General features: G+C 30.5%; 1 protein-coding gene across 1 annotated transcript; it reads left to right on the top strand.

Moving 5' to 3' along the window:
• The first annotated feature begins 615 nt into the window (after window positions 1–615).
• Window positions 616–16,255, top strand: LOC129952679 (uncharacterized). Its single transcript, XM_056065434.1, has 6 exons — window positions 616–1,798; window positions 14,139–14,307; window positions 14,884–15,208; window positions 15,261–15,473; window positions 15,555–15,717; window positions 15,796–16,255. Exons 1-6 carry the CDS (start codon window positions 1,326–1,328, stop codon window positions 16,184–16,186), a joined length of 1,734 nt encoding a protein of 577 aa, XP_055921409.1. The 5' UTR covers window positions 616–1,325; the 3' UTR covers window positions 16,187–16,255.
• The last annotated feature ends 252 nt before the right edge of the window (window positions 16,256–16,507 follow it).

Genomic DNA, 16,507 nt, shown 5'->3' with positions numbered 1-16,507 from the left:
GTAAGTCAAACTAATGTTGTATTACAAGAAGAGCAAGGAAAAAAGGAGGAACAAATAGAAATCCATGCAATCCAATGAAAGCTCAATAAAGATTGATAAAACTATACAGAAATACTGCAAGTTTCACTCATGGAAGTCATAGTGTACCTACACTTTATTTTGGTATCAGACTTGAAAGTAATTTTATTTATTTGATTTATGTCCGTGTCATTTGTATGTTTTAAAACTTAAATAGTTAATTTGTGATCTAATAACAAACATATGTAACTCACATTGGGCGCCATTTGGCAATATTCTGAGTTTTGTTTTGAATGAAGACATTCATTTCGTTTCAAAGTTTTCATCAGTAATTTAATTCAATATTCAGAAAGTGAGTGATTTTCGATATACATAATTTTATCAATTCGCTCCACCAGGTTTTAATATCTACATATTTATGCTTTAGTTCAAAGAACAAGTATTCTACACCCTACAACATGGGGAGGTATAAAAAGGATATTATGCTCTCCCAACGTAGTTATTCATAGAGCACTCGGTTGTCTCGTGTTGTCGTCGCCAGGTAAATAGTTGAAACCGTGCAAATAGCGAGGGAGGGCATTGAACGTTCCAAACGTTGTTGTTAAGATACTTTTCATTCCCCCACTGCTTGTGTTTGTCGCGTCCCATCTCATAGGTATCCAAAAACAAAAGTAGAATGCTTTCGATTTCGAGTTACATTGGCTTCTTTCAAACCAAACACAATCGTCGGTTTTGTACTCCTTCTGGTTCTGAGTGTGCTCCCATATAGTGTTGAGTTTATTGTGTGAAAATTCTTTTCAACCGAAGGACGTACAAATAGTTTTCCTTTAATCCGTTTTCCACTATAAATCAGTCTATTGACTGGATATTTGGTTGGATTATACTTCGACTTCGATTTTATTATTATTATCAATTGCAATTATTATTTTTCTTCAGTGTTTTGTTTTGTGAGAAGGAGTTACGAATCTGGTACACAACCCAAGGGTTTGAGAGCGAAAACAAGTAGATTAAAATAACTTACCGTGTGCTATCCAAAAACAAATATACTCGCCCATAAAAAAATATTGTTATTCGATTATTTGTTCTGTACTCGTTACGAGTACAACGTACAACGTACAATACCCTCTGTCGTATAGTTATCGTAACATTGTCTAAAGTCTATGCGTGGATGGAGTTAATTTCAGATGACATAAAGTCTAATCGAACGTTTTTGAATTTTTGCGAAAGGACACGAGGTTGCAGTTAGTTCTATTTTGTTATTCGATCGCTTTCTGCAGTTTAAGTCGTTTATTAGAGTCTGTTGAAGAATGTCCTATTCGGCGATGTACGCTACTAATCGAAGCCAACAGACTTGGTCGAATCCACATCAGTTACGGAAGCAGAGATCCTTTGGTGAGGGTACGACGGCGACGACGGTTACCAGTCGAATCTCGAATCCAAGCAGTGATAGTAATCGTAGTGGTCGTGGAAAGAGTGCCAATCGGAGTGGTTCGGTGATATTGGCCAGATTGCCATCCGAAAGAAATAAGTTTTTGTATTTGCAAAAACAACGTTCCGTAGTTGATCAAGTGTGTGCTGGTATCCGTGGACGGAGTGAACAACGATCTAGAAAATATTCATTGGCTGGGATCGGTGATAAAGGCAGTTGGACGAGTCAAGCTTGTGCAAATAATGCTGCTTGCGGTGGTGGAGGCCCGAAACTAGCCTGGACCGATAGTTCGTACGATTGTGATAGATTAATTGAGTCGGGTACTTTTTTAAACAGCAGCTGTAAGAAGAAGTAAGTTGGATTCGTTAATATATTAATATTATTGCAATTATCTAGGATATGAATAATTGTTATGAGATGTTGTTAACAATTGTTCCGGTGTTCTTGATTTTTAGATATTTAAATTTGTTTACAAAATTAAAAGACTGATACTCCAATAAAATTAATTACTCAAATTTATAATTATGAAATTTATAATTTTTCAATAAATGGTGATGTGTTCACAATTATTTAATATTGTCAGATTTAACTCCTCGTCGTTAGAATTCAACCAGAACCAATAAATATTAAAAAAATATTCTAAAAATAATTTTACTAATTGAAATATTTTGACAAAATTATGGAGAACATCTTTTTTGTAGAAAAAAAATCTTAATTCTTAAAAAACCTTTGCCTTGTTTTTTAAGATAATTACTTTCCCTGCTAAAAATAATGAGCTAAAAATGTATTTTTCTGTTTTCTTAACGGAAATTTGTTTGTATCACAAAATTCAACAATTCCAATGACAGATTTCTGCCAGAAAAAATGTCCCGGTGGATTTCAATGATCGCTATAGTTGACCTGTGGAAAAATGCCCAATAATTGGTTTCAACCATGTTAAAAGTAACCAGTATATGGTAATATATTTTGTTCTCAAAATTTGTTTCAAATTCCATAGAAAATTTAAATTGTAATATAAGGACTTTAAATGTCGAGAAGTGTCAACATTTTCAGTTTGAATATTCAATAAGAAGTTAAGAATTTAAGTTTCGTAAAACCATTTTCTTGACCCTTTAGTTAAATTAAATTCTTATTCATGAGATTCCACGCTCTAGAACTAAAAATGCAAGTAGATAGTTATAAGAACAAAGGGCTTTATATTTCATATTTTTTCCACTTTTGGGTTTCTTTAAATTCAGTAAAATCCAAAAACGAAAATCATTAAAGATAGTTAGCCAAATAAAGTAGGTACTAAGAAAATTTTATTTAAAACTTCATTGATGATTCAGAATAAAGCTTTTGATTGAAAATTCCCTTTTATGCAAAACATTAAAATTGGAGCATTCAATAAGCTAGTGACTACAAAGTCATGTCATTTTGATTGGCCAAATGCAACAAACAAATTTCGGCTTAAAAGTTGTTGGACAACGATTTTGACGTTTTACAATCAGCTGCTCGGTAAAGATGCAGCAAGTAAAATGACATTAATCATTCAATATTTAAATATGTAATAATAAATCACTCCTATTATATCTTATTATTGATTTTATTGAATTTAAAATCAAAAAACATTATTTAAAATCTGAAAATACAAATGTTTTCTATTTTATATGCTAAAATTTTTCATTAATATGACAGTTCAAAATATGGATAGGAGAATTTTTATATATCTTATTGAACGAGTTGGATACCTAATTTGTGATATCTGAAAAAAAAATTAAAACTAATTTAAACTGTTAACAAAATGTAGACAAATATTTAGAGCTCCGAAATTATTGTAAAATAAAGTTTTCAATGAATAATTTTTATAATTCACTGAATTTTCAACAAAAACTACACAAATTTGAAATCAATTTAAACGTATGTTGAATCATTTGTTCTGCTAGGTAGCCGGAGAAATTCTTGGATACCTTTGGATTTCTTTTTTGATCACTTAGGTGTTTTGGATAAGCTGTCCTAATATATGTCAAACATTAACAAAAAGGTATCCGCAATATAAATTCCTTCTATCTCCGTCTATTAATTAGAGAAAACAACGTCGTTCGGTCTTCTGACAGGCTCCAACTTTACAATAATTTACGATATCATGTGCCATAAAGCGCAACCTAAGAATTTGCAAAACGTTTTGTAACTTCAAACCTCGGGCGTTGAGAAGAAAGTGAGTATGAAAGAACAAAAGTGTTGTTCCTAGAAAAATTCAAAAACAAACATTGCAATGACAGTACAGTTGTCAGCTGTTAAATTGTCACCTAAATAAAAATAGATCTATTTGGGCGTTGCAGTCTGGATTACAATATTCACGATCTGAAACGGAGGCAAAGCCTTAGTTAATATTTTAGATTAGATACCATTCGATTTATCAAAATCGGGTGCTACTGAACAAGTGGTTGTAGTTTAGCTATAAGACAAAAAGTAGCAGTGACGAGTTCTTCATTGTAATTCAAAATTCGGTTTGTTAGATTGCGAGCTAAGCTATGTGAAAATAGCAGCCAATCAGCGGCGAGATATTGTCTTAAATCTGATTTCATCCTAACCTAAGTACATATAAGTTTCAATTATGTGTGAACGCGTAATTGTGATTGCTTTTTTCCATCCGCTATATCCTTGTTATTATTTTATCTTTTGATTAAATTAGGTAGCGCAACAGTCCGTAGAGAACTAGGGCCGAGTGACTTACAACTCTCAACCATTCATTTGTGCGAGTACTGTTGTCAGGGATGGAGCAGACTTGTGCATCTTGCACATGAGCTACGAACTGTAAATGTTCGCATATTTTGACTTTTGTTTTTACAAAATTGTCTTGTTTTAGAGTACAAAATGCAAATGGTATTATCCTTACATAAGTGGCAATTGGTTTCTTATAATTTAAATGTGTTTTGTTTGAAATTGACTTTTTGAAATGTTTAAAATCACGTTTGTTCGTCCATTCGTTGTTCGCTCTCATGTGCAAGGAATTTTACAGTTTTATGCCGAATCCGTACGGCTAATTTGAGGAAGCACTTTTTTGACAAGAATTACTCTTGGATGAATTGTCAATTCCTTGCAAGGGGCAGTACCCCTGAAAACAACTTTAGATGGCAGAGGCAGGGATTGAACCCAAGACCCCTGGCATAACAGTCCAATTCACTAGCCATCATGCCACGGGTAATACTATTTTATCTTCTAGTTATCATTTAATCCAAACTTCAAACGAACTGTTAATGGCAGCGTTCACGTGTCCACCGATCGTTTGTGTTTTTGCAATCCCAAATTAAAACACATCAAGAACGAAGTGGAGAGTTTGAGTTGAAAATTAATTTTATATGACTATAAATTGTATTTTGATTTGGTTGGTACCATTGATAAAAATTATAGGAGCATGAAACTGTTTTCTATTAGCTTATTTTGCATAGATACTTTAAAAAAAAATATGTCTCTCTGAATACATAACTATGTACACTACAGTTTATTAATAATCTAGGTAGAGTAAAGTATCCCTCAAGTTATAGGAACAGTCATTTTGAATTTAAATATTTTGCCATTATTATGGCACGCGATTTGCTAATTTTACTATATATTGGCACAAAAATGCCGACACACAAATTTATATATACTAAAATATTGATATTGTGTAAAATCTTCTATATTTTACTTCACATGAAAGTAAAAGTAAAGAAAAGTAATTTTTTGCGTGATTGATAATCCTGTTTTACTTTCGTCGTTGTTTAGCAGATTCACTTTATGCTTTAACAAGCTAAATTTATATTTCAAAGAAATTTGTTAAGGACTGGATAAGAAAAAGAAACTGAGACTTAGCACACGATTTGCGAATAACAAATCAATTCAGCCCCTTTTCTTCTTCAACTTCAAAAGTTCCTTTTTTGCTATTATTTTGGCAAAGTGAATTTTATCTTAGAGACCTAAAAATACTTAGGATAACAAATATAGGCATGGAAAGGTACTTTGATTGGGTTAAAAAACAAATCAATATTTCATAATTGGGTCTGTTTGTAATTGTGCTGTTGTGGCAGTCAACTTTTATAAATGTAGAACTGAAATTGATTGATTGCATCGTGGAGGCTGTAACAGCAGGTACAAGCGATACTTTTCACATGTTTATGATTTGAAAAACTTTTTTTTCGGAATTTATCGTTAGCATTTAAATTGAGATTGGATTGTCAGGTAATCAGATTTGAATTTGGAAAATGTTAAGCCCTTTTTACCTTCTTTTGGCAATATTTTATATTAGCTCAATAGTAAAAGGTATAGGCGAAGTTCCAAATATATGTACATTCTTGTTCAAGTAAAAAAATGTTTGCGTGTTTTTTTTGGACTGCATAGCTACAATAAATCACCTGACATGCATTCTAATTCAGATTTAATCAATCAAATAATAACAGAAAAATATTGCTTAAAAGTAGGTTAAAGTATAGGACACAGTTTGTTTCATGGTACGGTTTGCATTATCATAAGCGAAGATACAGATTTGTATGATGATGGTCTGTTTTAGGCTAAGATTATTTAATTTTGAAGTTCTTAACACAAATAATGTCTCTTATTAATAATTTAGAAGGTGCATAGACACAAATGGCAAATACTGTAATAAAGAATACATTTTTGAAGATTCAACTATATAAATAGTGCGTATACGTCCAAGTGCAAAACTGTCTTTTTGAATTTTGACTAGATCTTGAGTGGACCATAGACCACCAAAAGTGGAGCGAGTTAGCTCGATACACTAACCATTCTCGGGTTAATTTTCCACTTCTACAGGCTTTCTTAAGTACTAACTACGTGTGGTTCCATAAATAAAGAAATAAGGTGACGCAACAGCTCGTAGAGAACCAAGCTCTAGTGACTTACAATTCTCATTCATTCCTGTGTGTGAGTAATGTCAAGGATGGAGATGGATGGCTAATTTGAGAAAGATTTGCTTATGCTAGTATTACTGTTTGAGGAATTTTCAGTTTCAGGCAGGGATTGAACCCAAGACATCTGGCATGACGGTCTTATGCTGTTACCAGCACGGCAGTTGTTAACAGACAAGCAAACCAAACATTTGCTGTTTCCAATTTTTCTATTGTAAGATCTTGCATCAATATAAGAGATTCATTGAACTGTCAAATAGTTACAGTTTTTAACCAACAACAACTTAGCTTAGGAGTATTGAACTGGCAAGTTAAATGATTGGCTTAGAAACAAGTAATTATTTGTATGCTTTTTATCTTTTTGTGAAAAAACTACACGTTTAATTCAGGAAAAGACTCATTATTTATCTCATAAATTCTGCATGTAATTCTCGAGAGCAGACTCATTTTTCTTTCGTTGTTTTTTTTCGATTTAAAATAATACACAACTTTTTGTTTTCATGTTTGATATTTCCAGTTTGACAAATCAAAACTTTCTAAGAATTGTTGTTCCTAAATGATTCCTAACAATGACACTTGAACTATATTTTTTATGACATAACAACAACAGTTTAATGTTTAACAAAGAACAAACCGCAGGGATTTGTATTTGTCAAACTTAAATGTCATTTGGAGCATCATAGAATTAGTTGAATGCCTGCCATTTACAACATAATAGACTGTTCAAAAATAGAACAACGCGTTAAAATTTATTTAAACTCGCTACAAAAGCGATAAGGGAGGGAGATTCGAAATATTGTTTTTCAGAACTCTGTATGATCAACATTCTGTATGATACTCTTTGGCAGAGTTGAAATGATTGCAGTCAGTAAAGTCAAAGTCAATTAATTATACTTAAGGGCATGTCGCATGCAAAAAAATTGATTGGTGCTTTGCGCTTAGCTTTGTAGCGTTCACATTTTTTTAAATATTTAAACGAAATAAACGGGTTTTAATTAAAAAAATATTGGGCTAAATTTGTATAAAGGAATAAAAAATTTAAAAAAATTGTTTGTTCCTTAACAGCACTAGAATCACTAAAAAATCATTAAATTCAGGTAGTTACTTGCGAAAATCAATGGGGCAGTGTGTAAAATATAATTTTTTATTTTTTTTATATTTTTTTCCAAAAAACAATAAATTTTTATAAATAGTATCGATTTTCTTTTTTTTTTAATTTATTTATTTATTCCAAGAAAAATTGTAGAAAACTATGAAAAATAGGGCAAATTTGCATTGTGGCATAGGTGCAATATTTGATAAAACTTCCAAAGTATAACAGCTAGCTAAGTCAATTTAACTTTTTTTCAAATTCTAAATATATGTTCAGATATTTGCTTTTAAATTTTTTTTTTAAAAAATAGTTATAGTAACTTTTTTAGACAAAAAATCCAAAATGCATTCTTTTTTTTCCAATATTTTTTGCGAATTCATGGGGCGAGCTGATTTTTTTTTTTTTAGTTTTAATTTTTTTTTTTAAAAAAAGGTCCATATATATTACTCTTACTATCGATTTTGAAAAAAAAAAATATTTTTCGCAACATAATTAAAAATGCATTTCAATATAACAACATTTGTGGTGCAATTGTGAGGGATCGGGAGCTTATATAATTCCAAAATATTTTTTTTATTTTTTTTTGGCATTTTGTTTATTCTATTTAAAAAAGTAAAAAGTTCTTGCGTCTACTGTTTATTTAATTTAATTTTTATAAAAGAGGTCTATTTTGCATTTTCTAACAACAAATTTCTTTGTAAACGCACACAATGAAGTTTCCAGTTCCCAAGAATGCCACTGCATCTCAGCGCTCAAGAAGAGAATTCTTTGCAAAAGAATTTCGCCCGCCCATCCTCTCTCAGATTTTTTTTTTGTTGTTGGTCTCATGGCTCATTTAGTTTTTGTATTTTTTGTTTTGCTTGCGGTATACAATAACAGAAAATACAACAAAAAAAAAGACCTTTCTTAGAAATATTTTTTTATTTCTAGTATGTGGTATGATGTAAGGTCATGGACTCGTGATTTGGGTGTTACGTAGTCAATCGTATACGCAGAATTTGATTTTTGGTTCAACTTTCGGCAAGTTTTGTGGTTGCACATTGTAGTGTAGGTATAAAAAAGGGTAAAGAGGTATTGTAGGTATCGTGAATTCGCTGTCATATATTTTGTTTTCTTGATTTTTTTTTGCGTACTATCACTCCCGGGTATTGCATTTTTTTAACTTCTAATAGGAAGTTATTATAATGGGTCCGAATTGTCAAATTGAAAATTTTGACATTTCTCGACGTTTCAAGGTGCCTTGAGTCGAAATAAAAGATTTTTAGAAAGTACGTCCGTACTTTCGCGACGTTTTTTTCGTCGTCCATAGCTCAAGAACCAGAAGAGATATCGACTTCAAATAAATTTTGTTATACAGATAATAAGGCGGAAAGATGCAGAAAGGGCTCTCAAGAATATTGCGTGTGTGGTTTTTTTCCCATAGCAGTCTGAAAAAAAGGTGAAAATTTTGGTTAACCCTAAATATCTTACGAACCAAAAACGCTAGAGACTTGAATTAAATTTTATATAATATATTGTAACGTGATATCAACCAAGTATATTTTTTGAAAAAAATCCATTAAACAGTTTTTGTCATAAATCAAAAAAACTGAAAAAAAATGTGTCACCTACCAAATTTTACGACTAAAATATGATTTCATCTCCAAAACAATTTTGTGCAATGAAGAATAATGTTTTTGACATCTGATAAAATTTTGAGAAAAATCGAATTGACAGTTTTTTTTATAAAAAATAAAAACCTAAAAAAAATGAATAAAAGTTGGTAAAAATTGATTTTCGACTCAAATATCTTTTCAAAACTTTGAGATATTGGCTTTAATTTACTTTTATCTTTCAAAAAATATTGTTGTCAACATTTAATAAAATTTTGAACAAAATCGAATTGACAATTTGTTTACAAAAAATTAAAAACCGAAAAAAAATTAACAAAAGTTGGTAAAAATTGATTTTCACCTAAAATATCTTTTCAAAAATTTGAACTAAACTAATTTTATCTTATATGAAATATTGTTTTCAAAATTTTATAGAAATTTGAAGAAAATCTCATTGACAGTTTTTTTACAAAAAATAAAATAATTCAAATTTTTGAAAAGATATTTTAGGTGAAAATCAATTTTTACCAACTTTTGTTAATTTTTTTTTTAGGTTTATAATTTTTTGTACAAAAACTATCAATTTGATTATGTTCAAAATTTGACTGAATATTGAAAACAATATTTCTTATAAGATAAAATAAGTTTGAAGTCTAACTTTCAAGTTTTTGAAAAGAGTTTTGAATCGATATTCAATTTTTACCAACTTTTGTTAATTTTTTTTCGGTTTTTAATTTTTTGTAAACAAATTGTCAATCCGATTTTTCTCAAAATTTTATCAGATGTCAAAAACATTATTCTTCATTGCACAAAATTGTTTTGGAGATGAAATCATATTTTAGTCGTAAAATTTGGTAGGTGACACATTTTTTTTCAGTTTTTTTGATTTATGACAAAAACTGTTTAATGGATTTTTTTCAAAAAATATACTTGGTTGATATCACGTTACAATATATTATATAAAATTTAATTCAAGTCTCTAGCGTTTTTGGTTCGTAAGATATTTAGGGTTAACCAAAATTTTCACCTTTTTTTCAGACTGCTATGGGAAAAAAACCACACACGCAATATTCTTGAGAGCCCTTTCTGCATCTTTCCGCCTTATTATCTGTATAACAAAATTTATTTGAAGTCGATATCTCTTCTGGTTCTTGAGCTATGGACGACGAAAAAAACGTCGCGAAAGTACGGACGTACGAACGTACGTACACACGCACGCACAGACATGTTTCTAAAAACCTTTTATTTCGACTCTAGGGACCTTGAAATCGCGAGAAATGTCAAAATTTTCAATTTGACATATCGGACCCATTACAATAACTTCCAATGGGAAGTTAAAAAAATATTAAAATAAAATAGGTATTGTCAATAATTAGAAAATGTCGACCAAAAAAAGAAATTCAAGAAAAAAACATCTCCTTCGATAACAAAATACCCACTTGCTTTATAAAATTCGAACCATATGCAAAAGACAACAACAAATCTACCTAACTAGCCATACAAAAAAAAACCGGTTTATCATGCAACGTTGTTCTATTTCTTATTTCTTTGATTGGCTGCTTGTGCGGAAATATATCCCTCGCTCTGAGAGACAAAAAAGATCAAGAGGCAAATATAGAGTAATTGGAAATTCAAATTTTGAATTTGATAATGAAGAGAGTAACGATCTTTCACTAATACATTCAAATACATTTACATGAGTTCTGAGTTCGCTTCTGCGGGAGACATACCCTTAACTAAAAAGTTAAAACTCTTGATTTGACCTTGACTTTTTACATAAAAGTTAAAAGTCATTTTTATGACTTTGACCTGAAGTCAATTTGACTAAAAGTCAATTTTAAATGCAAGTCATTTGTAAAAGTTAGTAAGTTATTTTAATGCAGTATTTTGAATTTGTAAACTGAGTAAGTCATTTGACATAGATCAATTGTTTTGAAGTTAGGAAATTGATATTGGTGAACTTTAAAGCTGACATTTGTTAACTTATTTTATGTAGGAGTTTGAAAAAAAATAGTAATCAGCCTTTTCACTGCATTAAAATGACTTACTGACTTTCAAAATGAAATGACTTTAAGGAATTTGAGTAGGTTCACACGACTTAAGTAAAAGTTAGACAAGTTTCTAGCATCTGATTGGCCAGCTGTCAAAATATTGAATTTCATTTAAGGGTTATTTAAGTTGACTGGGCAATTGGTCAAGAAATCAATTCTACTTATGTTAAAATGACAGCTAATGAAAATTTAAATCCAACTGAAAGCTGAACAAAAAATTCAACATGATGTTTTATGTTAAATGGTTCCTTATCAAATTGGAAAAGTAAGTACAAAATACAGGTCGAGATGGAATTGTAGCTTGCCTGAGACAATAATGTTTTTTGTAGTTTTTGCTGGATGAACTGAAAGTAGAGGTTATTGAAGTAAAGTTTTGAGTTTGAACAACTAACTATATGCCTTGGTAAGTTCAATGAATGCACTTGGCTGCAAATGAAGCCCATTATGTTGTCTGAACCTGCCCAATGAGTTTTTTAACTGACTTCAAGTCATGATCTCAAAAATTGACTTAACTTTTATGTTAAAAGTTAAATTTATTTTGGAAGTCAAAAGACTTTAAAAAAAAGTTGCTTAAAAGTTTTTCTATATGTACTCGTATCAATTTTTACCAAATTTGCGTACTATTTTATGTAGATTTAATTTTTTATGAAAAAACGGACTGTTGGATTTTTATATAAAAATTAGTGAATATCGAAAAAAATATTTTCTGTGAAATAAAATAAGTTTGAAGCCAATATTTCAAATTTTTGAAAAGATATTTGAGTCGAAAATCAATGTTTACCAAATTTTGTTTAATGTTTTTTAGGTTTTCATTTTTTGTACAAAAAACTGTCATTTAGATTTTTTTTTAATTTTACTGAATGTTAACAACATTATTTTTTGAAAGATAAAAGTAGTTTAAAGCCAATATCTACCATTTTTGAAAAGATATTTGAGTCGAAAATCAATTTTACCAACTTTTATACATTTTTTTTTTTAGGTTTTTATTTTTTGTAAAAAAAACTGTCAATTCGATTTTTCTCAAAATTTGTCCTAATGTTGAAAACAATATTTCTTATAAGTAAAAATAAGTCAGAAGCTATTATAAAAAATTTTTGAAAAGATATTTGAGTCGAAAATCATTTTTTACCAACTTTCGTTAATTTTTTTTCGGTTTTCAATTTTTTGTAAAAAAAACTGTCAATTCGATTTTTTTCAAAATGTTACTGAATGTTGACAACAATATTTTTTTAAAGATAAAAGTAAATTAAAGTCAATATCTCAAAGTTTTAAAAAGATATTTGAGTCGAAAATCAATTTTTACCAACTTTTATTCATTTTTTTTTTTTAGGTTTTTATTTTTTTGTAAAAAAATACTGTCAATTCGATTTTTCTCAAGATTTTTCAAAATGTTAAAAACAATATTTATTATAAGTTTGAAGCCTAAATTTCAAGTTTTTGAAAAGATATTTGAGTCGATATTCAATTTTTACTAACTTTGAGTAATGTTTTTTTTAGATTTTTATTTTTTATAAAAAAAATGTCGTTATCTTTTCTGGTTCTTGAGCTATGGAGGACGGAAAAAACGTCGTGAACGTACGGACGTACGGACGTAAAAAACGTTCGTACACACGCACGCACAGACATATTTCTAAAAATCTTTTATTTCGACTCTAGGGACCTTGAAACGTCGAGAAATGTCAAAATTTTCAATTTGACAAATCGGACCCATTACAATAACTTTCTATGGGAAGTTAAAAACTCAATTTTATGACTTAACTGCAGTCACTAAAAGACTTTAGTTAATACTAAATATTTAAATGTGTACATTATTTTGTAGAAGGTCGAAATTTGAATGTTATTGTTTTGTTTTCCAAATATGTTTTATAGCTAAACCACAACCACTCATTGGGTCACGACGACTTTGACAAATCAAATACACACAATGGACTGTTGTAAGGCAAATTTGAAATGTTACTTCAGGCTATGCCTCCGCTTCAGATCGTAAATATCCTAATCCCGACTGCTAAATTAAAGAAATAAATACATAAATAAATCAAGAAAAATGTAAGTAAATTTAATTGTAAACTTTCTTCTCAAAGCACGAGGTTTGAAGCAGCATTACGTTTTGCAAATTCCTACTTCAGGCTTTATGACACATGTTATTGTTAAATGACGTAATGCCAGAAGGAAGCCTGTCAAAAACCCGACCGACCTAACGCGTAATTGTGGTTTGGCCACTATAATCGAATATAGTTTTTATCTAGTCCGTTTTTTGTAAAGTTATAAGTTTCGTCGAATAAAATTAGTTGGTAATTTAATTTAAGTAATAAGAATGTTATTATAAAATTTTATAATGAAATACGAAATGAATATGTTTTAGCATAAGTATTTGAGAAATCCCTAAGGCCAATGCCCTACCAAACTTTGCAATACCGCAAAACAAATACAAGAATTATTATAGTTGAGTAAGACAACTGTCAAAGGAAATAAATAATTTCATTGAAATTCGCACAAAATGTCCAATTACGCGTTGCGTGTTAAATTCTGCACTATCAGTGACAGTATCATTTAATATCAACCTGACATGTCATCATTTCCGACTTAAATCCACATACTGCATTACACTTTTGTTGACTGATGATTCCGTTAGAATGTACACTTCATAGGATTTTCCATTTAACACATGTTATACCTATGTACAACGCAATACAAAACAAAACTCACTCTCTACATGAACCACTCTGGAAAAGCCGGTAAACTTTTCACTAAAAGAACAAAAAACAAAGTTTTGCATTCAAGAATGAAAACTTTTTGAAGTTCTTCTACTAAGATTGATGTTGATGATATTATGTATGTACGTGTGTTATGAATGTTTTTAGGTATGTATATGTATATGTAACTTAAGGCAAATACACACCATATTATTGTGTATAGTTGGCGCTTAAATTCATTGTGCCTAATAAGGTTTTAATTGCATGTTTTTCTTTTACCGAGGAGTTGATTTTTGTATTTTATTGCTTTAAAGTATTTTTGTATTGCAACCAAAGGTGCGATATTAATTTTCTTCTATTATTTCTTTTTTTCCAGTAGTACTAGTCAACTTTCAATAAGCGAACGAACTAAGAAGTCAAATAGCTCATCAAAAACGGAGAACAAAATCAATCTTAATATCAATTTAACCCATACGATAAAATCAGCTGATAATGATTCAGTTAACAGTGACATTGACAGTTCGTCAGATGGTGCAGATTGTATGGTAAACGTTTTTGCTATAGCAATTGTAATTCTTATTTTTTATTTTAATAGACCTATTAAGAGATATAAACCTTTTTCTACAAGTTACAGGACTAAATTTGTCCGTAAATAAAAATAAAATGTTTACCAAAAATCAATTGTCAAAATCTACTACAATAAGTAAGATGTCATCTTTGCATGTGAAACATATATTTCTATCATCGTGAAGTTTTACGAGGGCGGCACCTAGTGGCTACGTTGATACTACTTTTGCAGTGTTTTCTTTCACCCAGCTTTGTATTATATAAATCGTCCATCGCCATCTTGAGTTTACGGCGGACGTAAGAAACAGCTCCACAATAGATTTTATACACAAAGATGTCAATTTGGTAGATTGACATTTGTTTAAAAATGACAAATATAATTTAAATTTACAATCGTTCATTGAATGTTTTAATTTTAAAACAAATTTGATTTTTTTTTTTTAGCTTTTAGTTCAAGCAACAAGTTCGATTCATCCACCTATTCCGCGTCTATTAATTACATTTTGGGAAAAATCAATGAATAACTGTATACAAAACAATTTGTTTTATTTCAGAAAACCACACATCATCCTGATACAAAGAAACCTATAGGCGATCCCAATAAAAACAATCAATCAGCTGCTCAACGAAGAGCCCAATTTCAATCGACCAAAGGGGACCAATTTTCTACTTGTAGTATTAGTCCAACTGTTGGTTCTCCTAACACCGTTACATTAAGCGCATCTCCATCTTTGACAATTCAGAAACGACCACCATTAGTACGTGCTATGTCAGCACCAGTTCGTTCGATAGCTGACACAACTAAGAACTTGTTAGCAAACACAAGACGGAAAACTCGTCGTCGACGGATTTTACCGAGAAATTCCAGCTGCGATAAAGGTTATTTACAAAAATAAATTAGAGTATTCAATACTTCACAAAACTATCGCAGGTGGTGAAATAGATTCTGTTGCAGAGACATCTACCATCGGACAAACTGGAAAAAAGATTTTTTCACGTTCACGATCAACGATAGCATCGGATGTTATTACATTGGTGTCACTTGCCAGTTCCGAAGGTAGTGATTCAGAGAAAGAAGACAGTGGATCGGCAGATGAATGTCAAACAGCAAGAGCGCCGCTATTGAGAAAAACAGGAAAGTCAGGTGATTTTTGATAAAAATTAACTTAATTCCATGTGTTCTACCCTGGTTCTCGGGTGTCATTTTTAAAATGCTTTGTATTAGTTTCATTTCAAGAAAATGAGCAGCCTACTTTCCAAATGGCAGTTAAAGAATTTCCACATATGCTACGAAGAGGCTCTATTGCACCGTTAGCTGCTAGACTCCGAGCAAATCGACCACCTACAGCGCCCCCTGGTTCAATTTTCCGAACGGACTTCGAAAATTGGTAAATATATGAGAATATTTCTTATTTGTTGAATTATGAAAAAGATCATCATATTTTGTCATATTTTATTTTTGGCAGTACTATCAAAATGTCACATTTGATAAAAAATCAAACAAAGGATGACTTGTCAAATGAATCAGATAGAAAAGAGAATAACATATTTAACAGTAATAGTTCGTCATCTCGTCCAGAATCAGAGTCACCTGTTGGTTTTGATTTTCCCACTCATGTGCGATCGATCAAAGAACGTGAATGTTGGAAACTATTTCAGAAAATGTCTAAAAAAGGAGTAAGTGTTAAATATGACACCATACTTCGTGGTATGCTGACTCCAACTGAATTTCGACACTTACAAAAGCAACGTGAAATAGAGAACGCCAAGAATCAAGAAACTGATGAGAACAACGAATCAACAACTGCTACCAAAGAAGCGGAAAATAATTTGCAAAATAAAAACAATTCTAACTAAAATTAATTTAAAAAAAAATGATGAATTTGATAATTTTGTCATTGTTAAGTTTGAATAATGTTATGTTGTTATAAAAAATAGAAATAAAAATTACAATGAAAAAAAGCTTGTGTGCACATTCAAAGTAACACAAAAAGGGAACACGACCCTGAGGTAAACTCTTACCAAAAATACACGAATTAAAGTATTTGTTTTTAACAAGCAAGTATAGTTCCAGCAAATGGACTACGTATTCTGCTTGTTATATTACTTGCAATTGAACTCGGATAGGGATTTGACAACTCTGTAAATGTGAACATTGGGCTTTTGACAGGCTTCTTA

This window comes from Eupeodes corollae, chromosome 3, assembly GCF_945859685.1.
Source record: "Eupeodes corollae chromosome 3, idEupCoro1.1, whole genome shotgun sequence".
NCBI lineage: Eukaryota > Metazoa > Arthropoda > Insecta > Diptera > Syrphidae > Eupeodes > Eupeodes corollae.
The sequence above is the reverse complement of the archived record's forward strand: the minus strand, read 5'-3'. Positions and strand labels throughout refer to the sequence as shown.

Coding starts and splice junctions, on each gene's coding strand:
- LOC129952679 (XM_056065434.1), top strand. CDS start 1,326: ATGTCCTATTCGGCGATGTACGCTACTAATCGAAGCCAACAGACTTGG. Junction 1,799..14,138: donor AACAGCAGCTGTAAGAAGAA/GTAAGTTGGATT, acceptor CTTTTTTTCCAG/TAGTACTAGTCAACTTTCAA. Junction 15,474..15,554: donor GAGAAAAACAGGAAAGTCAG/GTGATTTTTGAT, acceptor GCTTTGTATTAG/TTTCATTTCAAGAAAATGAG.